The sequence below is a fragment of the Varroa jacobsoni genome, unplaced genomic scaffold, assembly GCF_002532875.2.
Source record: "Varroa jacobsoni isolate VJ856 unplaced genomic scaffold, vjacob_1.0 scaffold_893, whole genome shotgun sequence".
NCBI lineage: Eukaryota > Metazoa > Arthropoda > Arachnida > Mesostigmata > Varroidae > Varroa > Varroa jacobsoni.
Genome location: NW_019213795.1, coordinates 28,244 through 51,698, shown reverse-complemented (window position 1 = coordinate 51,698; position 23,455 = coordinate 28,244). Strand labels below are relative to the sequence as shown.

General features: G+C 42.7%; 1 protein-coding gene across 5 annotated transcripts; it reads left to right on the top strand.

Moving 5' to 3' along the window:
• The first annotated feature begins 843 nt into the window (after positions 1-843).
• Positions 844-22,562, top strand: LOC147752913 (uncharacterized). Of its 5 annotated transcripts, XR_015312781.1 has the most exons (3): positions 844-996; positions 19,041-19,128; positions 21,426-22,562. XR_015312781.1 is itself a non-coding variant. In XM_086970192.1 (2 exons), the coding sequence occupies exons 1-2, from the start codon at positions 20,306-20,308 to the stop codon at positions 21,615-21,617; spliced, it is 303 nt and encodes a 100-aa protein (XP_086826318.1). In that variant the 5' UTR covers positions 19,542-20,305; the 3' UTR covers positions 21,618-22,562. The 5 variants fall into 5 exon arrangements, 1 of the variants encoding a protein (XP_086826318.1); XR_015312780.1 differs by lacking the exon at positions 19,041-19,128; XR_015312779.1 differs by lacking the exons at positions 19,041-19,128; positions 21,426-22,562 and adding an exon at positions 13,971-14,291.
• Positions 22,563-23,455: the final 893 nt, after the last annotated feature.

Here is a 23,455-nt window from a genome sequence, read left to right as displayed (position 1 = left end):
AAATTAGCGCAGTTTCTATTTGTTCTTTTCCGAAGGCGGTCATTGAAAAAACATTATTTCGATGATTAACTTAGTCAACTAAACTGATCCAGTGCGTCAGGAGGCTTCAAGCAAGAATCCGACAAGAAACAGTAATATTTAAGTTAAGCTGGCACCTCAAAGATCAGGAAAGGTGAAGCTACCCAAAATATCCAAGAGGTAAGAACTTCTCTTAATCTTTAAATGACTCTTAAGAGAAGTTTTGTGACCTTTTCATGTCACGACGGACAGCTGAGTGTGACTGGACAACTCGCTGTGCTCCTTATTGTGACAATCTTGTGTGAAAACATCATTCTGACTGGTCCTGGCGGTTGTTTTAAGATAAACTCGTACTTGTCCAAACCGAAAATTGTTAAGACATTTGAGAAGATATCTTTCTTCTTTATCTACTCTACGTATAGGATTGTTATCGACGTAGATGTTCCTATATGGTCCTCCATTGGTGGGATAGTGTAATGGGGACAAGTTTGCTGACTAATCTCAGGAAGTGGTGCACGTTTGTTACCGGGCCTAGACGCACGCTTCGTTTAACCCTCGTAAAAGACGCCACAAGAAGCGCTTCATTAAGGCAGTAGCACTGGACAGAAAGAGCTTGGAGCATTTTTGCATGATCCCATATAGTAGTAGCCAAAAAAATGTCATGTTGGCTCCACGGGAAGAAAATCAGGCACCGCCTTTTCTTTGCATAACCTTCGGCCATTGGTCGATCTGCAACGACATAACATTCCGCAGCAATTTACATGTATAGTATTAGATGAATAGCCTCTAATGGCGTGCTAATAGAAGCCTTGCGAAGAGCATACTGCATTGGTACAAAGCGCTCTATGAATTGAAAACAACGAATTTAGATATGGAAATTGCTTGTTGTTATAGGAAGAGGTGCAGCTGATGGCTCCGCCGAGAATTCAAAACTTGTCTTTGACGCGCTTTCTCGTGCTAGAAACGAGGTGCAAACAGGTAAGGTAAAATAGTTCAAACAAACATAAGAGGCAAATAATCGTAGAAGTGACGTGCACGCAATTTCTGTGTCAGTCTATTATGCAGGTGACATAGCTGACGAACGCTTGCTATACAGCTTCTCATACATGTAGCCCGCCATTTTCATACAATGACCTCCTTTTGTTGTAGGATTACACCAGTTTCAAGAATAATAGGATCATCGTATCATCATCCAATACAAGTCCTCCTCTTAGAACATTGCGATCGTATCATCTTAGCGAGCTGCTTTGATTCTAGTGTCTGACGTTCAAGTATATGATCTAGAACATTTTCTGCTACCGGCTTGGTTTGCATAATCTTCTTTTCATTCCCCATATTCATTGTCTACCTTCTTCGTCACGAATGTTAGATACGCGCTTTCTTATATTATCCTCTACATTACGCAGCGGCCGTCAGCGTTCAGACCATGCCTATTGTCTCAGGTTGGCAGCCGACCTACGTTATCAATCGGACTAGCGTTGTCTCGAACAGCGTACGTTCTCTCCAGTGAAATCTAAGGGCACGCGTTGCTGTGACGTGGTCGTATAAATACTGTTCATCACACTGAGACCTTCAACTCCTTTTTTTCGTTGCTGTGTGATGACTAAATTATATGCCCTTACTTTGTCTGTATTTTACAAGCCATGTACCCAATCGCTAGTAAATGGGCAAGTAACTAGAGAATTTATTAGAATCCCCTCTCCCAAAAATATCTAATACATGACCCATATAAATATAATTCTTTACATATCTTTTTTTCTCTATGTGGGTCATACTCAAATCGTATTTCCATCTTCTCCGTGAATATCAGGCTTTCACTGTCGACCTCGTATACTTTCTTGCCGACGTACCGTTTCTTGCCGGAAAACTCCAAGTGCGTTTTGACATTCCGCGCACCCCTGGCTTCATGAAGAGTATCGACAACCGAAGACAAAAATGGAAACTTTGCGAAAATCGACGCGAATTTCCTTACCACTGAAGCCAAGAGGGATAATTCGTGGGAAGAACTATATCCTTCGAACCGTTTCATTCTCACGTGATTGGCCATCATTACGTGTTCTGTATATCATATTGGGTATATAGAGAAAGCAAATCCAGTTCTTCAGCGAATCCATTGAGAACTGCATTTGCTTGAAGTGCGGACAGTTCTGTGATAAATATCATACAACACGATGCTCCCAGGTACACTCCTCAGGAAACTTTGTACGATGATGAAGATACATAATGATATTATAAGATTGTTTATGAAACATTTTCTAACACAGCCTCAAAAAGCCCCTACGGTACCGCCCTAGATACATATATGAATAGAGTTTCATGTATATTTGTAAATTGGCCTGCCTCCGTAGCTCTTATTTGAAAATGAGAATTTTTCGTGCTTTAAAATGGTCTATGTAAGCCATGCAGAAGTAGCATCAGAGCACTGAATCCGCTCTACGCTTATATGCAACTGCACTTAACACGGCGTATCCTTACATAAATTATATATGCATTAAATATTCTGTGCACAATATATTCAGATCTGCCGTTAAGAAACTAACGCCCGTGAGAATCAGAACCGCTTTGGCCTACCGAGAGCAAATTTTTAGACCAATGTTTAGGGGGATCGACAGGTTGGTTGGCTCTTGGTTAATTGTCTTGCAAAGCCTAAAACTATGTAGCCGTGACAGATGTCATCATCGTATCGCCATATAGATGTCAAGCAGGCCGACTACATACGCCATCGTATTCTTTTAATTAAGGCTGTCAACATGGACCGTAGCGTACATGTTGCTGAGAAGTTGTCGTCTGGTTGGCTCGTACGTCGTCTTTCAACCTTCGTGAATAACGACGACGATTTGCGACCCGCTATTGCACACGCTAACTAAGCGAAACCGACGAGTTAGGACATTGGCCTCTGGTCCTTGACTCTTGTTTGTCGCGGAGTAGTAATGCTGAAAATAACCTCGTTTTGTGGTGTGCCCAATTAAACAATTGAGAAGACAACTAAACAACAAACGTTCTTCTGTTGTTTAGTAAAATATGACTGACCAACAAGGATATAGGTAATGTTACAGTGAGCAACAAAATGGCTTGTCAAAAACACTCTTTCTACAAGCGTACTCGGGTGTCATTTGGGTGTATAAATAATTGCTGAGCCCATAACTCACATGAAACGCCCAAATGCTTACCGAAAACAAATACGATTATCATAAACTTTATCTAAAGGTACTTACTTCTATGCCGTTTATGACATCGAAATGCTCGAACTATTGAACAAATACTTTTTGCCAGCTTTTACCAATTCATATAAACGGAAGTTGTTACGGTTTAATTGCCACAATTCGAAGTGTTAAGAAACAGTAAACTGTGAGCAGTAGACGTTATTTTACACGACATACAAATTATGTTATTACAAATTATTATTACATATGCTTTATATATAGATATAAAGCACAGCCTAAGGTCATCAGCTACTGACACCCCCCGAACGATCACTACCTTACATTTATTCCGCTTTTCAGTATATATGTACGCATCTTTGAAAAAAAATACCCCGGCATGTTATTTGCATGCCGTGGGTATAATGTCGAAGTATGTTTGATCTGCATGCGCCGCCATCGAACGACTAGACGCCCTACGCCCACGCAAAAGGATTCGAAAGTTCGATTTTTTTTTAACAGTTTGGTCCTCTGATATCTCTCAGCAACAAGATGTCCCGGGTTAAAGCCACGGCTAGTCTTCAAGAGTACTGAACTGTGTAAGCCATACGTGGCAGGAAAACGTGTTGCTTTTCTGCTCTGAATCGAACACGGTTTCTTGTTGCGTGCTTTTATATCCCGTGTATTAAGTTAAGAGAAACTTCTAAATAGGCCAACGTTCTTTTCCAGAGTTCTCATTTGCGTTGTGCTCCCAAATGGAGGCGATTTGGGTGGTCGGGCGTTGCTCTTGTGTACGAGGAGCTCTTTTGTACAATCTTTTCGGCAGCATATCGCCGTGCGCGTCCAACAGAAAGCTACTTTTTGCATCCATCTTAAAAAAGCTCCCAGTGAGGGCACAAAACATCTAAGCCAAAAACCCTTTTGGGCAGTAGAATGTGCAAAACCGACTGCTTGATGGGCGCACTGAATATGTTTGAGCGCAATGATTGTACGGAAGAGGCTCAGGCTAGACACAGAATGGGACACCGCCAATCACTTTGCTGTATAACTATAAGGTCTGGTTTTCCTCTAAAAATGCAAATTTCTTTGGGTTGTAGTGGTAGTCTTCGACGACACCGATGCGCGGATCAATGGCAAGTGTTTGCGGAAGCCGGCGCTAAAGGCGTTGTGCTAACTTTTACTCAGCACTTCTCTAAGTCTGTGTGTATGTAAATGTGGATTTCAGCATGTATGTAGAGGACAGAGATGCGGTTGATCTGGGTCATGTTACGATGACGTAGCGAATCTCTTCCTCCACTTCAACTTCCGCCCTAGAAGTTGCATATACTCAGTTTAGTGATACTGACGTAAAAAGGTTTCTCGCTAGGATGCCGATCGATACTCTATATGTGTATATATATACCAAAAAAAGATACTAGAAAAGTAGCATCTGCGACTGTATGCATACGACATTCGACTAAACAAGCCGCTTTGTCAGGTTCTACCACAAGCACAGAACTACTGCCTTCGCTAAAGGCTGGTACGCATGGGTCTGTCTAACAAGGGAAGCGGCAGCAGTAGCCACCGAACAATGGAGACGGAGTGCCCTCGTACACTAGGGGAAAAACATAAATCGCTATTTTCACTATCTCTCCATAAAGCAATCAGTTTCAAAGCCGCCATAACAAAGCTGCAGGCCACAAATCCTACGCATGTTTTCTTCAGTGGAAAATCGAGTTGCTCGCATAGGCGTTACAGCAGCCGCCGCCGCCGCCGCCATTTCCATCGCTGTTGGTACGGCTGCTCAGATTCGTTGTTGTCTGGCGTTCACAAGGGAGCGTGTGAGTCGGTACATGTTAGCGGGTTCCTCCAGGGCGTCTGCATATACATTGTTCCTATAGCCGCATTACTGCTACAGATACACGCATGCTAGTGGAAATAGAACCGGTCCGCATTCTTTTTAGTGCTGCGTCCTCGATCCGTTTGCTCGTCTTCGCAACCAGCTTTGCCACCGCCTGGCCCCTTAGCACCAGCTACCTACAATGCGAAGCGCTTCAGAGCCAAACAAAAGACGCATAACGGGCCCACCTCTTGAAAGTACGGTACTAAAAGTTGATGTGCGGGTACATGGGCGGACAGACTCACCACACATCGTCAGTAAATTGTACGGATTTTCATAGCTCTTCCTTGTCAGTAATATTCGTTATCTGCGATGCATTGCTATCATTTGAAAGCTGAATAAAAGTTGGCATGGCACAATGAAAGTTTTGTTCGCGTTTTATGCCACGCTCGTCCGCCTGCCATTAGCAATCATGACATAACGTGTATCGAAGAAAAATTAAACTTTTTTTTTTCGAGATCCTGGCTTTTCGCGTTCAGTTGCTAGATAGAGTCCTAGCGATAGAGTTTCCGATGTGTCTGATCTACAATGAAAGGCTGAATTTGTTGATCTAGTATGGTTACTTTGGCTTAATCTGCGTTTTTGTCTGTCTCGTTAGTAAAACAGCCGAAAATTGTGACAATCAAAACTGCTCAGAGTTTATGTGAACTTTTCGTGTTACTATAGTCTTGCTATTGGCTATCTCCTTCCCCGTACGGTGTTGCGATATTTTGATAAAACTCAAGAAAATTCAAATTTTCGACCAATATTGCAGCTGCTTGTTGCATCCTCTCTTGTTTTTTCAGATTCTTGTAGTGGACCATCATTTTGTTAAATAACTATTGCCAACTAATTCCTGTCAACTTCTTCGACAGCACCGTGCTTCATCGTTACAAGTAAGGCAAACAGCCTGAGGTTCTCGGACCCTGTATGTCCAGCTTACATCAGTATATTGCATAATCCTTCTTTCCGGCTATTCCCACAGATATTATCGTTGGGCGATCTGGTTCCCACCACCACTAGCGCCACTATCAACAACCACAACTTGCTGCATCCCTCCTGCTTTGTTCATGGCCACGTAACGTGTCATTTGCGTGCAGACCTTTGTTTTAAAGTAGAAACCCGTGCAGATAGGTACTCCTTTATCTGATGAACGGCTACTGCCCGTGAGCCTAATGCATCGCGAGTGCCGCTTATCATATGGCAAGCATTGGTAGGCCGTCACGCATTTCTTTCAAATTCCGCACACACTCCGCTATGGGTTCGTACATCTGCAGGGCCAGCTTTCATATACACTTTTTAGATCCCGATGCCCCTATACGCTGAGACGCTGTGGCTAATGTTTTCTGTGCAGGGAGCTCGATGTGCGTCTGCCGATCACCGATCCGTTTGGTTAGTTTACCCTATTTGCCAGGTTTCTATTCGATGGCCTGATCCACCTATTTCACTGTAGATTCTGAACCATGCTATCGCTTCTATGCTACTCACAGCCGTCCCCAGTCCGTAAAGCAGGTAGGCACGTTATGCAAATAGTGTTCAAGCGTTTATGCTTTCATCTTACGTATCAGACAGCACTTTTCACGGCCTATTTCCAGATCCCCAGAGCTATTTCGAGACAGCAACGTTGAAATCAGTTCACGCTATACATGCATCGTGACATTTTTGTCTTTTATGGATTCCGCGCGATAATACTAGCGTTGCGCATATATTATTTGGTAGGAAAAGGAAGAAAGCTGCAGGAAATGATAAGGCATGCTGATACGTGTTCTAGTGATCAGAGTAGTCTTCAGTTTATCTTCACAGCATTATTACAATTGCTTTATAGAAGCTTGTTCCCTGCCTTGTTCTACCTATAATCAACACGGAGCCATAACATTATCTAGTTGTACAGAACACAAACGCAAATCATTTCTCCTGAATCAGTTTCCTTCGAGGGGACTGTATAGTGAATATTATATTTTTATACAAAGCGTTGCAGATTAGTTTTTTTGTGCAAGATGTACGTACATATGTGTTCCATACTAATGTGTGATTTAATCCGTAGAATCTGTTTTCCTCGCTTTTCCATAGCAGGCGTTGTTATTTTTTCGGTCGCCTATTTTCTGTCCTGTACTCGTTTCCGTCCAAGTCCGCAGTGGAAACTTGGCTTAACTGACGTTGCAACTGAGAGGTTACTGCTGTTGCTTTCGGAAGAGGGCGGAGCGTAGGGAGGGCTTTGGTCGCATCCGGTAGCTCTAAAGGGATCAAAACTCCGCATGCTGCTTCCAGTTCTCCAATGTTGTGATGCAAGCGCAGCAGGAAATATAGCAACACCCAGCCTTCGGCCAGCGCCTGTAGCCGTCCTGCCAGTCAACCGGCCAACTAATTAACTAAGAGAGGAAAGTGCTAACTCTATGAGAAGGACAGCTACAGTTATGTGACCATGGGAACAAAAACATAACACACAAAGCACAGGCATCGGGAAATAGGACGGCGGGAACGGAAACACGCCTAGCAGAAAAGGGGTTCCTAGCGGGGACCTAAAAAACACACTAGCGCGGGGACTCGATAGCAAGTATCGCTCAACACTTGTAGCTGGAATTACGTATAACAAGCCAAGCTAGTTAGAGCGGACTACAGTTGTGCTAAAGACCCTGATGAAAGCCGTCACCAAGCTTTCTGAAATAACCAGAAAATGCTTTGCTTGTCCGTGTGTGTTCAGCAGGATACGGCTAGATTCTGCACACTTAGCCACAGGCCCTCATCGGTACAAACAACGCTCAAACGCTTTTTCACACAGTAGTGACTAACTCGCGCGATTCAGATATTTGTCCAGCCCTTGCACTGCTCTTGTTTGCAATTCACGCGCAGTCAGATTAGTCTTTTGCGGCAGAGAGAAGCGTTTGTACCGGCTGACGCAAATGGCGACGCGCGCGTTAAAAGTCAGCAGTGATCGGTATTTCGAAAGGTGCAAAGTATGACAATGTTTCTCGTGCCGTCGTTACCGCAGCCGTCACCGAAAGTCGCTGCTACAAACACAGCTGCGGCTGCTATCACCTCTAGAGAACGCCAACGTTACAACTCTATAGCGATATGGTGCAAGAAAATGGATATAGCGTCCAGACGAACAGAAAAAAGACTGGAAGAAAGCACAGATACTGCGGTGTAGGAACTAGGAAAATTGTTTCTATGTCCTGTTGCTCTAACTTCGTCGTCTGTCATCGTTGTCGCCCTACTAACTCTCTACAAGAGAAGACCACCATTGCGCTGCTGCATCAAAATGCGTGATAGCTGTTTTCTTTTCCATTGTCCCCCCATCCCAACGCTCTATTTCGATGTGTGATACACTGGCAGGCCGACAAAGAGACTTATTTCATGGTAAGCAGCGTAGTTGTTGGGAAACCCACTACCGATGGCGGCTCGCTATGATGTTTTTTTGCGTCTTCAGGGACTGCAATGGCCGTAGCCTAGCCAAGATCCTCGGCTGCTGCCGCTGCCATTTTTCCAACTGTTGCCAGACAATCCGCTGTTAACTCCTGCATCAGTCATCGTCGGCAGCAGTAAGAAATCATCAGCGTCTGAGCGAACGAGATAGATTTTTTTTGGCCATTTGCCTATGACTCTTTTATTTTATCTTTCTGTTTCTCCAACTCACTCAGACCAACACGCATATGCCGCCGCACCCATTACAAACACTGCCAATGTTGGGATACTTCGTCTGCAGCTGTTGCCGCTATACTCTTATTGAGCCCCTGTTCGCCAGGCGTAACCGTGAACAACCATCCTTTCCAGATAGTCTTGGATGTTTTTCGTCCAATAGAAAGATTCGTTCTTTCTTTTTGGACCAAACTTTATTTTTGTCCCCTGCACGCTTCGTTGCCTGCTTCTCGGAAGCGCAGGACCGCTCTCAGTTCTTGTCTTCGCCTTCGAAAAGTGTTGGATTTTTGCCATCATCAGCAATGGGTAAGAGCCGTATGTTATTGACGGCTGAAATTCGATATAGCTCCTATTCAGTAGTTTATTCCATATTATTATGTTTTCCTTTAATACTCAACTGGCATCGCAAGACTCACTTGGGATGAATGCGACTGGATGCGGAAGGGTATCTTTTTTTGTAAGAAAAACAAAAATTTGAACAACTAAATACAAGTGAAAATTATCCAAGCGAGTAGTTGTTTGTTACAATGGAACAATGACTGATACTCCTTGTTTTTATCTAGTTCGCCATTCCGTGGCTTTCCAGCGACTTGTTTATGTCCACATGAAAACATACTGCTGGTGCTGGACAGTCCATATAGCATAGCATAGCAATGAAAATCATCAAAGGTGTAGCGTGTTCAGCGTTGTCTTCAGGAAGAGCTTTGTCTTGCTTCTCTCTGCATCGTGTTGCTCCTGTCTCTCCCTGGCTTATTTTTTGCCAAGTTTCTGCAGTCAATCGCCGCAGGTCGCCACAATTGAACATACCAAAAATCCAGACCCGGTGTCGATTGTAGGTCTGTGGGGCCCACGCCATCCGGTCAGCTTTGACTCACGCCTCTGAGATCATCTAAACCTATTAACAGACTAAGGGGTTAGTCTACAGAGTTTAGATCTTCGTGAAAAGAGTGTGCATGTCTCTAAGTAAACGCGCGAATAGGTCGGCCAATTTTCTACGGCCGGATTGATAGCAACTGCGCGACAAAATCAACAAACGGATTTTGTTAGATTAAGAAAGCAGCAGCAACAGTAACAAAACGAGAAGGAAGCGAACACGGCGAGGGAGACGTCGAAGAACGAGGCAGAAGGAACTGCGCTGAAAAATAAGATAGCCAGTTGCGGACTAGTAGGGAATGTTAGTCGAGAGCAAAATACAAGGTAGCTGGCAACAGGAGAGGAGACGACCCGAGGAGCAACGCCGGCTGATTCCCTGAGCCAAGGACAGGGGCAAAGACGTGACAACAAACTTCCGAGGCTCAAACGGACGAGAGCTTGTAAAAGTAAAAGGTGAGAAGCTACCCGCGCCCTTTTCTCTTGTTCTTCTAGAAGGACGGCCCGACGAAAAGCCTGTTGCAGACGAGAAGACCAACAAACAACTTTTTCTTATGTAGCTCCGTCGATAAAATGAAAAAGTGACGGTGGCAGTAAAGTAACGCATCACTTTGGCTGTTGTCAACGCTGCCGTTGGCTCGTTTACACCTTCACACTTGTGTCAAATGTTCCGTCCTAAAATTTCCCGCTGCTGGGACTCCATCTAGGCCTACACGAGCCTCACATTCGTCGATCATAAGAACCAACAGAGATGTTCACAGCAAACTTTTCAACGACAGCGAAGGCACCGAGATCAACAAGGATTTGCGGCATCGACTAGATCAGTCAGACATCAGGTGAAAGCTTCTTTACATAGGAAACGGCGCCGCGTATAATGTATTCTTTGAATGATTTATAATGGCTTTTTCCAAGCATCTTTAGTTCAGTTTCCCAAAATCTGCTCTATCTGACGTATAGAGTCCTCGGTTTGAAAACTGCAGGCAAGCGAAATAGTCAGAAAAAGGCTCATGAAAGCCTCTCTTGAACAGTTCATGTTGTAGCGGTACTTTTTGTAGTACGTATAGGTAATAGTAATAGATTGAAAAGTGGTCGACTATTTGGATTTGTAATTTAGTGAACAATTGACGTTCGGGAGCTAGGCCTCTCTTGTATTTACGTGTCTTATACACGATGGGGGGTCGAAATCCACCTGAATAGGTATGTTTTCACCGATCAAATTGTCGACTGTTTGTTCTGTATATATATAGATAATCGTCTTAAGTAATACACATAAGCGGTATAGATGCGGACCACGACGAAAAAATACAAAATCTCTTATAGTAAGGACCTTTTTAAAATACAGCTAATGACTCTTCAATCCATTCTGTTGCTTATAGAGTTCGGTCGTTGTTCTAAGAAATGCTGTCTCAGACTAAGAATTTTCGGTTAAGTAAAAATCTAAATAGTAGAGTAAACCTAATACTCTGGCCTGACTGTCTCGTCCAGTTGCTTACGATCTAAACACAGACCCATTTAAGCCCTGTAACCTTGGCATAAATAGTGGGCGTCGTGTCTGTCTCTCCTCAATTCAACATCGCTCACTTCACGCTTTCTTCCGCAATGCCTGTTTCTTATAGGCCACACTATTTGCAACTGTCCGCGCTGTTCGAAATATCAAGGAAAAATGTACGGGTCCAGTCTGAAGCCAGTGTAGCTGTTCAAAGTTGACTTAATTACAACAGCAGACGGTCCGCCACGCCGTCGACTAGAAGTAGTTGACATACTTCGGTGTACACAAGAGGGGAGTACCCCCTTCTAGACCTTTCTCCTCTACAGAACAGACGAACGGACATAGGAGCGTTTTGAAACTAAAGGTAGATTCGTTGTTTCCCGATATAGAAACATCTCTGCGATTTGCGATTGCGGGCTGGTTCCACTAAGTTCATCTCATATGACGTTGAGCCATATCTGGCAAATCTAGGCGAGGGTGGGAAAACTCAGAAAGCCCTCTCCTCACACCCGTCCCACACAATCCGTGGTTTTTATCCCTTTACTTTTCCCTCTGCCTGTCGATCTGTGCCCACTATTGAGCTTTGTTAGCTGCTCCAATTTTTGGGTTCCCCTCGAGGTGTCGGCAGGCACTGGTGAACATCTACAAAAACCGATGGCCATTGGTGAGCTCGCTGCAGCCGGTCAAGTAAAAAGGTGAACCCACGCTCACTTAGTTTCCCGTGAGCTTCATTAGTTGCAGCTCTGTCGACATTTTCTTTGATGACGTCCCTGAATCGCCACCTACCTGTAGATCTAGCCAATAAATATCTTGAGACCGGGCATCAGACACAGTTGCACCCTTGACAGCGAGCATTTTTGTGCAGTTGTAACTTGCCAAGTGTACCCTTATATAAGGTGAAGAATTAAGGGCGGCCATCTATATCCAGGTAATTTCATTACATATAATGGGTTCGAAGGGTGTAGAGCCTAAATTAAACAAGTTATAAAAAGACCGCAGACGTAGACGCGTACTTTTTTTAAGAAAGCCCCTGTATTTAAATAGGCTATATGTTATTTTTTACCCGAACTGTCTCTTACATTTAACAAACAATTCAGCCTTCTTGACCATCTGGTCGCATTTATTGTGAACCTTCGTTTTCTTTATCGCATACTTCGGTCCACTTGTTTTTCCGTAGTACCATCCCAGCTAAGGACTCCGTCTTATCGCTAAACACAGCCATCGCACACTTAACGTCCATAGGCCAACAAAGTTATCAAAGTCACCATGGAGACAAACATTATCGATATCCGTATGCTGTCAAACAGAATCCGCCTGTATTGTGCCGGGCGTACTTTGATCGCCTGACTTCGATCGCGGATCCATTAACGACTTATTTCTTTCCTCATCCACCTCCCTTGGCAACGCACCGTGCTTAGTTGCTGTTATGATTAATATTGCTGATATAGGGGTTATAGCTGGTTCGGGAATTTTGTTACAACTGCGTTTTCCTACTTATTTTCGCTGGGTTTTCTCAGTCTATTTCTTTCTGAGTAGCCACCGACTGGGGTTTGTTGCTGCCGCTTACATAGTGGCCATTGTTATTTTGCCATCAGTGACGCGAATTTGATTTAATCCCCTCTGGCTAATTTTCCCTTCCAGCTGTTCCTCAATGAGACGAGTACGTTGGCTCAGTATTAACACACCAAACCTACTGCCTTCTAATCCTAGACCTGTTCAACCGCTAGGCCTCTAGACTAGATTCGAATTTAAAATGGTACAGAAAAAACCGTTACTCCTACGATTCGCCACGAAAGACTACATCCATCCGTTCTACAATATTCAACTAACCCGTATAATCTTAATAAACAGTCTAATGGGTTTATCTCACACGGTATGTTGTGCACAATTTGCGGAATAGCCGGGCTTTGGTAAAGGCAGCTCGCTGAAATTCGCAAAACCAATACTACATCAAGAGTTCCTGAATAGTATATGAAAATAATTTTATAGAAAGTATATAAAATGGTTATATTATATGCGGGTGGTTGTATATATCTTTAGTAACAGTTGAATAGGTGATATCGTTATCAACCATAACCAAACTATATATATGCAATAGATTTTTTTTTTTCAATACTAATTTTTCACCCCGGCAAAAGAATCACCAAGTATCTATACGAAAATAGCGAACGCTAAAATCTAAGATTTTAGCGTTAGTCTGTCAGGAAGTATTAGCCTGCATAGTTTCGTTTTAATTTGATGTAGGATCTCCTCATGCCTAGAGACAAGCTGTAGTGCTACAAATAATTTCGAAAAACTCGAAGCTGCTTCTAATGTGGTCTGGCGATACTCGCTAAAAACTCGCAAAGTAAATAACAATTATAAGCAGAAGTGTTGCGCCTTATATTTTTAAAACAACACTTCGACCTGATGAAGTTGTAATATTCCGTCTTGCAGGCAAGTCCTAGATTAGGAGAGACAGAAAACCTTTATTTAAAATAATAAGATGGTACCAGATGGACTTGCTATAAGAAACGAGTAGGAAAACGTTGCTGGTGATAGAAAATGGAGCATAACACTCTCGAGAGGGCAGCTGAAGCACGCGTTTAAGTTCCCTTTTCTTCAGCCGGATTTAAATAGGGCAATTCAATTTAAAATACTCGGAATTATTCACTTTTTTGAGGCGAGAAGCACGTGCGATATCAGGAGACAGCTGTCGGATTCCGGTATTTCCCTAACTCCTGTCCATGTTTATTTTCGTTTGACAATGTACGAATCTTCACATAACTCAACACCATTAAGAACTGCTAAGCAGTGGACGGATGTAGTGGTAAAAAAAATTAATAACTATAACCATATTGTTATGGATATAGAGTGAATTATTAAAAAGACGAACCGAATCAGAGTCGGGCGCGAAGTCTCTAGTGTAAAAACAACTCAAGTTGACTAACGTATTATCAGAATGTTTGCACATTTACAGATGTTTAGTGTGTCGTTGATGAATGCTGAGGATAACAGAAGGTGGACAAAGCTCCCCTGGGGCGTACCATTCATAACACGTCTTAAATCCGATCAAAATCCCTTAATACCGTTAACGGTTATTTAGGAAGGAAAATAGCTGATCGCAAGCGAGATCGGAGACTTCATACATAGGCAGTTCTCTATAAGGGACTGGGACAAACCAGACACAAGACCTTGAAGACCTAATCTTTTAGAGTAACGGGAGACCACAGGGTCAACAAATACTACTGCTTAGGGATTTTAAATTTAAAATACCCTGACTTAACTCGGAAAACTTCTAGTAAATGAGGAAATCATTGAGATATACTTTGTCATGAAAATACTCTTTGTTTTCTCAAAATAAGGTTTGTCCAAAAAATAGAAACAACTCGTTCGTCGACCTAAACTCCGTTGCCGCTTTGTAATTCACCAGCAACTAACGCGGCCAATTGCGTTATACCGTGAGGTATACTCCAACCACACGTTCCCAATTTTGCGCTAGCTTTACATTTCTATTTCGGAAACCACTATTTTTTACGCTAAATATACGGTTCCTCCAACCTATTTACTAACGGATTGTAGAATCTACCATATTATCCACGACGCTCACCTTTCATCCTAGTAGTTCCTGGTGCCGCTCACTTACAAATACATGAGGACGTGACATCGCTAAAGGTACTCATCTGGTTTAACAACACTCGTGTCCGCCGAGAGTTTACAGTTAAGCAAGCCAAGGCCAGAACGTTGAAACAACTAATCTCCATCACACTGAATTACGTCAGCGCTGGTCTCTTTTTACCTAGGTTCGAAGACAGACCTAAATCCTAAGAACTCTATTTATAACGAAACATCGCTTTGACTGCTGCTACTGCCGGAACACGTGTTACACCTCCACCATACAGTGTATATACTATCGCGGGATTGTTATCTTGCCATGTGTTTGCACCAGCAACCGTTACTCTATGGATTTTTCCATATTTTATGACATTGTACGAGTGACAGATAATTTAAAGGGAGGCATGGCGAAGAAGCCCGTACGGTATCGTTGTTCCGGGAGCCGCTTCTTTCTCAAGCTTACCCGGTAGGCTCTTATTTAGTAACCTCTACCGATTTACTTGAATATTTTTATTGAAAAAATGCAACATCTAGTAACATGATCGTGTGCAAACTTTATGGTCAATAGACAATAACTAGTCTAACAGAGTGGCCAAAGCTGGTAAACTTTTGTTTCGTACGGTCCAACTACTTCTGCAGGAACTGAGCGGCGAGATGGAGTGCTAGATCTTAGAGACAATAGGTCCAGTATGTTTAGCTTCTGTGATCCTGCAGTGGTAACGTACTTCTATATTTTGAACTTACATACTACTTAGATACGTTTGAAATCGTTATCTATTAACCAATCCAGACGCTACAGCAGCCGCAAGAATCGCTGGTACCAAGCTGTGCGATATCGGCAACTAGACATTAGGTCATATAGAATTTTATCGCAAGCATGTTTTCTGTGTGGGGAAAAGGTGCCGGCAAAAGGGACAAAAGTTAAATTAGGAGCAGTTAGACTCCAAAGGCAGCGGCTTTTATGGAAACGTGCGTGTTTCAAGATAACCCCGAACTCACAGCAATATATTATATAGATAATGCAAATCTATTTGTGTACGTGTGCTACGAGAGTCAAAACGTACATATATTTGCTGTCTAAAAATGTATTATCAAAAAATAATTACATCGATTGTAATACACACGCCTTCCATTATCGTCCATCTATCATGATACTGATCTCGAAATACACATTAATCCTGGTCTTCATGTGGTCCGAACACATATGGTAGCTCAGTCCAGTCAAACAACTGCCCACACACGTTGACCTTTCGGTAAAGTGCCTTAATCGAAAGGGACACCCTAGACTAAAGCAGGAAAGACCTTCCCGTTTAAAATCAACTCAAAGACGTGTTAAGTCGTAAGATGTAAGAGTTATTGTTAGATTAGAGCTGTTAAAAGATTGTCGGTATTGAGATCATAGGAAAAACTGTAAGCATACAACAAGAAATGGACGAGGCCGTTAGTTGTAAGAATATAGATTTTTTTTTTGTAACCTCTACGCAATGTTGTCGATATATAGTGAATCCTTAGCTGTTTTTGACAGTGAGCTGCCGAGGCTATACCAGTACAATTTTATTATTTATACTTGCCAATCTATGAACATCTCATGAAGAGCTCTATGCTATAGATTACCCTATATATCATTCGAATTATTTTAGTAATGATAGTTCTATACTAATCAATAAATTATGTTTGAAAATAACTCCAGCAATTTATAAGAAAGCAATCAAGATTCCGGGCACAAAATACAAAATTAATATCAGCAATAAACGGAAGACAAAGATCATCGGATCTGTCCGAATAACGTGCTGGAATATATGCTCAATTTAAATCAGGCTTAACTATATTAAACAGCAGACAACTGAAAAAACTGAGAACTGAAGTCAGATGTTTAACAGAAGCCAGTTCTGTGCTCAGGTGTTCGCCGTCAGATATATTGAGCTTTATTCTAGAACGGCATGAATTAAGCTGCAGGAAGTCTTTGGTGGCAGTCCTCTACTGGACCTTTAATTTGTTGATTAGATCGAACGAAATGAGGTCAACGTGTAGATTGGCGCTACTTTGAAAATTAAATAGATTGATTAATAGAGGAAAATTTGGAATTTCATAGGAAGGCTGTACACGTCAAAGCTCATTTGTAGCCCTACTCGTTAACAATCGATCCAAGATTCTCCAGGATCTTATCATTCGTACCGCCAAGAAGGTGTTGAAATTCGCACCTATCTGAAGTATTTACTGAAAATGCCATATTCCAACAATTGAGTTTTCGTGTCTGTTTTAGACTGACTTCAATATAATTATAGTTATTTCTCATGTAGGGATATTTATTAAATATTGTGTACTCTTGGGCCTAATACTACACAGTTTTATTAACATTACGAAGAAACAACTATTGTCTTTCCCATAAATAATAGATTAAGACACCGCTTTTGCCCAACCACAGTTAGCAAACGTGATTATAGCAATAGTCACAACCCTATGACGAGGATGGAAACTCGGATTCGATCAAATGGCGTTTGGAAGCAAAACGCCGACGGTCTACATGCTCTGCTGGGCAAGGGGGTCGGAGGCAACATCCATCTACGTCGCCTTTATTGTCACTGTCGCCGCCCCCAAAAAGAAATGGCCCTGGAGCTCTGGACAGTTGACCTGCTGTTTTTTACTAAGGTTAAGGAACACAGATACCACAAGTCTACATCTCACATTCTTGGCCTGTTGAGTTCCTACATGTCATCAAAGTAGGTCTTTAGATACTTTAGAGGATGGTATCTTCATCCTCTTCGAGTGTAGCACGAAAGATTCCCTCGCAGCGCAGACTGTACCCACCACTACCAGTTAGGTAGACCTGCATCGTACACACGCTGCGTACTTCACCACTTGGCAACACTATATAGGTTTTAGATGCGATGGCCCCATTCACAGCTCCCACGAATGTACTTCATATATCCTAAGTATTTCTCTCACAACGCGACCTTAACACATACTGAAAGTTAGTAGCGTCAAGTCGTGGACGGAGTACCTTTGTTGATACAATTAATAAAGGCAGGTGTACTAATTAGTGAATTCAGCTTCTTGGTTTGGTGTTTCGCTGTTGGTGTCGGTGATGTCCTCGATCACCTTTTACGTGTTCAGTAAGAAAAGCCGGATATCTGTAGCACACCGATTAATGCTGGCTAGTTGTTCTATAATCTGGTTTCTCCCTGTCGTATAATGGGTGTTCAAGCGCTATAGCCCACAAGATTCCTAGCTTTCTAGGAGTTAGGTTACGTCCTTTATCTATCCTATTTTTCCGTATAATTTCAAGCTTTCTCTTTGCCTCAAAGAAGCCAATACGCTAGAATACTAGGTTCAGTTTGTCGGAGTGGCGCACGCAATCCCAGTCACACCCAGTTAACCAGTGCCAGCAGGAAACAGGCTATTGTCTATTAGCTTTTATGCGTTAACGGCCATAGTGTGCATCTCCTGTGTCCACTCGAGGAGGATCGTCAAAACGACCTGGCTGACTAGATTGGAAAATGCGGCTCCTTTCTCTGAAATTTTTCCACGATTGCTACTGTCACTTCAGGGTGTTGGAAGGCTTTCTACAGCTATAGCTAAAACATAAGTAATCGTATTAGTACAAACAGCTCCGGCAGCTTGGTTAGGGTTCTTCCAGAAAGAAGAAAAGCAGATTTAAGTGAGAACCAGAAAAAGAGGTGAAAGACAGACCGACGTCGAGGCTCCCTCAAGAAGCTGAAAGGGAATAGTTTTGTTGGCCACTTGGTCGTTTGCTAACTTGTTTACATTGTTAGCTAGCTCGTGGCGGAGGTGCATTTAGGTAGTGAGAAGCAACGGTACTCACAGGCGGTGCCTGTTGCGCTCTGCTTTTTTTGAAGAGAGATCTCTCGTTAAGTATTTATTAAGCGAAAGAAAGGAGAAACTTTATAGGGTTAAAAACGACTGCGCGGTTTGTCTTGATGAGGAGCTACATTAAAAGGGGGATGAAAGCATTGCCGCCGACGCCGTTACTAAAATGCATCGGACGACCATGAAGAAAGCTAAAATTATGCAAATACATTCATCTAGGAGTTTATAGACCACACTACATGCATACATTCGTATACTTATAAGGTTACAAACAAATACAGACGCAGTTATATTATGCACAGGCAGGAAGGCACGCACACAGCGGAATGCTATACACAGACAGATGGCAGAGACAAGGCCGAAAGCAGGCAACAGACCACCATGCCATCGGCAGTGTCGCAGCAGAATGTGACGCTGATGCAGAGTCGGCCGTCTGTACTGGTGAAAAATTGCCATGTATACGACTATAGACAAAAGTATGCATATGGAATCTGACACAAGGTCACACGATGAGTGAAACATATTAACACCTAAATAATTCATAGGAAATTAATTATATAATAGCTAAGACAATTTTTATCTTTTCCGTCTATCTTATCTATTTTAGCGATCCTGCATTTGCACTTAAGTTTATAATGCACACTCACAGAGATGGGCTGGCTTACGAATGAAAAAGCTGTACAGGCCACAACAAGGTAAAGCGGACGGCCAAAATCGGTGGGCCAATAAAAAAACGGGTATAAGATTTAAACAGATAATTGCGACATAGATAATAATTGCCGTAGGACTACGCGCAGAATTTACCACTGGACATTACACACATAGGATGTCAGGAAAAACACACGGAGGCAAGTTGTCTAAAAGTTTAAATAGCAGAGACAGGTTATGACAACATGTACCACGTAATAGTCGAAGGCTACGACAGATCCCTCACACTGTTCAAATCCGTATCATAGCTTTATGGCAGGTTTATCTTCTTCACGGAACAACAATGATTGGATTATGATCGTTTGCTTGTAATGTACTCATGTTGCCGGCCTTAACGCCAGGGACTGTCCGGAGAAATAGTGCCCCCTAGGGCATTCGCCATAGTTGTTGAGAAGAGAGCTTCCGACACAGTCATGTTATATGGGAAAGACAAGTAAAGGCTAAGGAATGACAGTACAATGGAGCAAGTCGGTAACAGGGGTGGCTTGGGACAGCTCAGGGTGCACCATTATAAGTTTGCTCATTAGTCACGAGCATGCTGCCTCATACGAACTAGCAAAACCCCAAACTTCCGAAAGTGCTAGAAGTAACCCGGCATACCGCTGCCCTCTGAGGCGAGGATTTTCCTGCACAGGCAGTACGCTGAGCGCATTAACGGTGAAAGGTCCTAGCAGACTGCTTGCGCCTCCGCTACTGTTGCCACTCGGGCAGCAGCGCTTCAGCGCCGCCAAGTCGGATCGGTGAGCGGGGGGCGCCGTCAAAGTGAATGGGCGCAAAGGGACAGCGACGATCACTCGTCCAACCAACGACCGACACAGAAAGACTCGAGAGGTGCCTCAATCCTAGGTAATGCACGAGTGAACCGTGGCTTTTATAGGGAAAGTACATAACTACGAAGCAGGGAACGGAAAAGGCAATGTAGCAGTCCCATAGGACGCGGCATCGAGGAAGAGGGAAAGCCAGAACCGACGCTGCCGCTTGACCCATTCCTGGTTTGGCCTCCCTGTCCGTTCTCTGAGTAAAAGCCGCTTCTGTCAACGTTCAGCACCATCGTCACAGCCATCTGTCTACACCTTCATCAGCGTACGGTTTCAGCGGGAAAGTAGCACGCACATACTTACGACATTGGCCTAGTGCTTCATACCAAAGTACGGATCTGGCACAATGGTGGCGTACAGAGACAGCACTACTCGACAATTGTCAGAAGCAGCCTATCCGTTGAAAGTTGACCAGCGAAACTACGAAACAAAAACAATGAATAGCTTCAATAGTCAGGTAAGCAACGAATTAGAATGGCGACGTAGGGAAATCAAATAGTTTGGAATCAATTGGAAAAATCATGCGAACTGGTATTGCTTTAGTCAAGCATTGTTGGGGGGCTTTTTCCAGTATGAAATTGAGCTCGTTATGAACTCAAAATATTTCTATCCATAATGAACATGGCTTGACAAGATTATCAGCTATGTCACTTATCTGATTGTGAGTGAGAAAGTAACTGCGCAACAGTTCGGCTAATTGAAAGAAGAAATGTTTATTTTTCGTTTGCTTTACACGAGAAAATCCAATGCCAATGCATCGCAAGCGGTGACTATGTTACTGCCGTACTTAGATTCGTGAAACGTGCCTGCTACATTTAAGCCCGATGCAACGTAAAAAGCCATGCTGGATTTGATTTCCTAAACTGGTCCTTCCTCGTCAAGGGCAGTACTACGGGCGTAACACTAATTGCAAGGTAAAACGTAACCTAGGAATAGTCCGTTGGAAGGGGCCAACCGTTAAAACCGCCAAGCGATAAACGGGAGTATAGAAAGACGCGTTATCATTTCAGTGATTGAGCCGACCCTAATAACGACTAATTCTAAAATAATGTCTGATTACGCGTTGATGCGCTCTTCTCGTTACCGTTTTTGCTAAAGTGAAAAAAAAAATATATATATAAACATACTTTCTAGTGCAGCCTGCAACAAGCCTAGGCACATCGTCATTTTTGGACACAACAGACTGATTTCACATGGTTCTATTTGATAACTGCCATTTCCTCGTTTCTAGATCCTTAAAAAAGTCTTTGCACCTTATTACTGCGCTTCCTGTAACATTTTCACATATTCATACATATTTTCACATAAAAATTGGTAGGAGATTTTTGTTTTCGAGCGAGATTTTCATATCTTTCGTGAAGTAAGCTAACTCTCACCTTAGATACAATATTCCGGTAGCGTTAATTTTCATGCATATTCTAAGAGTACCTTGCATATGTCTAACCAATGATACACATTGATTGCAGGGATGGCTTAGACAAAAGCGTATGAAAGGGATCCATCTTAACGCAGTCAGCCGGCAGCAGGTAAGCAGCCATCAGCCCGCTCATCTCTCCTCGCCGGAACCGGAAGTTAACAACGGAGGAGGCAACGCGGGAAACTTCAACGTGCAGAGTAAAGAAAGAAGATCGTGTTTGATATCACCGAGACATCGTTGATTTTACTCCTTCTCCGTAATACTATCCTGGCTGGGTATTAATATAGAAGTGATGGTATACCGATGATGGATAAGCAATCGCCATGATATCGCTCAGAGACGCTATTCTGCACTATGAACCATTCTGTTTTATGCTTGTCGTCGACTTTGACCACGTCGCTCTAGCAAAGGGGTGACGCCGAACTTCGAGCAGTTCTTCCGCCTTGTATCTGTTAAACATCACTTATTTCTAGTCATTTAATATGAGGTGGTAATTTAACCCGTTGGAAATTTATGTTCAGTTGTTCCAGCCTAGTAATTCTATCTGCCCTTTAGTGCTATGGTAACTTTTAGTGCGGTTACGGTGAAGGCTGTAGCGGGTCAGCATGGTAGGTAACTAGGATTATAGGAAAAAAAAAGTCTATACTATAGAGGTCATGAAAAAAAAAAACGATATTTAAAATTATCCACACTTCATACTTATGTAATAATAATTTTGCTATATCGTACTCAGCTTGGCTATCTCTCCCTGGTTACGTTTCAATGTATCAGATATGCCCTAACTAACAGCGTAGGTGACAGGGTCTCCAGTAAAGCTAAGCTCTGCTTAATCGAACACGAAATCAGATTCGAAGTTCCGCCGCGACCGTTTTTGAACAGTTGTTATTTACCGTTAGTCAGTTTGCTCGTTTCCGGTTGTTTACAACCCTAGTCTAGCCAAATGCCAGTTTCGCAACTTTATTACCTGCCGAGCCTTTGTGGTATAGGCGTGATAACGTTGGTGACTAGCCTGTAGCGACGTAATTCAACCAAAATGCTAGAAAGCAACAGTGATGATTATTATAACAGCTACTGGCAGCAGCCACAACAATAGCAGAACAGGCAACTGAGTGACACATACTTTCACGTCATGATTCTCACTAAATAAACCATTAAGTTGTTCGACAAACATCAATTTCAAACTTTAGGATGACGTTAGTTTATTATGGTGCGTTATCTAGCGGTACTTTTTTTTTGTTTCTTTTGAAATCTAAAACCGTGCACCCATATAGCGTCACTGAAATTTTTAGCATACGAGTTGTAGCGAGCCGCAGAGCAAAATAAGCGGTTTAATTGTATAAGTTTTATCCTAAAACTACAGCGACGGAAGCACTTCGCCGTATAAATTTTATATTCAGAGAAAATTCCATTATGAGAAATACGTGAGCTGTTGGTTCAAGCAAGTCTGGAAAAGACATTTTGAACTCGAAAACCAGTTTCGTAGAAGATACTTTGTGGAAGTAAGGAAAGAACACTTGCGAGCTGCAGTGGCAACTGACCCGCCTCAAGGTATAAGGGTATTAGCACTTAGGTTTAATGCATATAAAAATAGTCTCTTATTCAGCTCAATCAAATTAATCAGCTGATAATATTAAACAATTGGAGGGATTGATAAGGACCGCATGATTTGGGCGAGGATCAAAAACAGACGTGGAGACAGACTCTTGCCTCTCGTTATACCAAATCGTAACTTGTGGTGGAGGATAGATTCTGCGCGACAACCGCAGACGGTTACCGTAATGGATAAGGTACGATTGCAAGCAAATGTAGAGTCGCTGTTAACAATTGGTGGAGGCGATGAAAAGCTTCGTATTAAGTAAACAGAGGTTGAACACCATCGTGCAATAGAAGTGATCGACAAGAATCAGTCCGGTAAGAACAGAGAAATTACAGTTAACAGCCTTTTTTTCAGCCGCCATTCTCTCCAGAGCTTTATTTTTTCAAATACTCGACAACATTTTAATGATATCGAAACTGGTATTCGAGACTTGAAAAAACCTCATATCCCGGGCTTTTACAGCAGCAGAATAAATGGGGTAT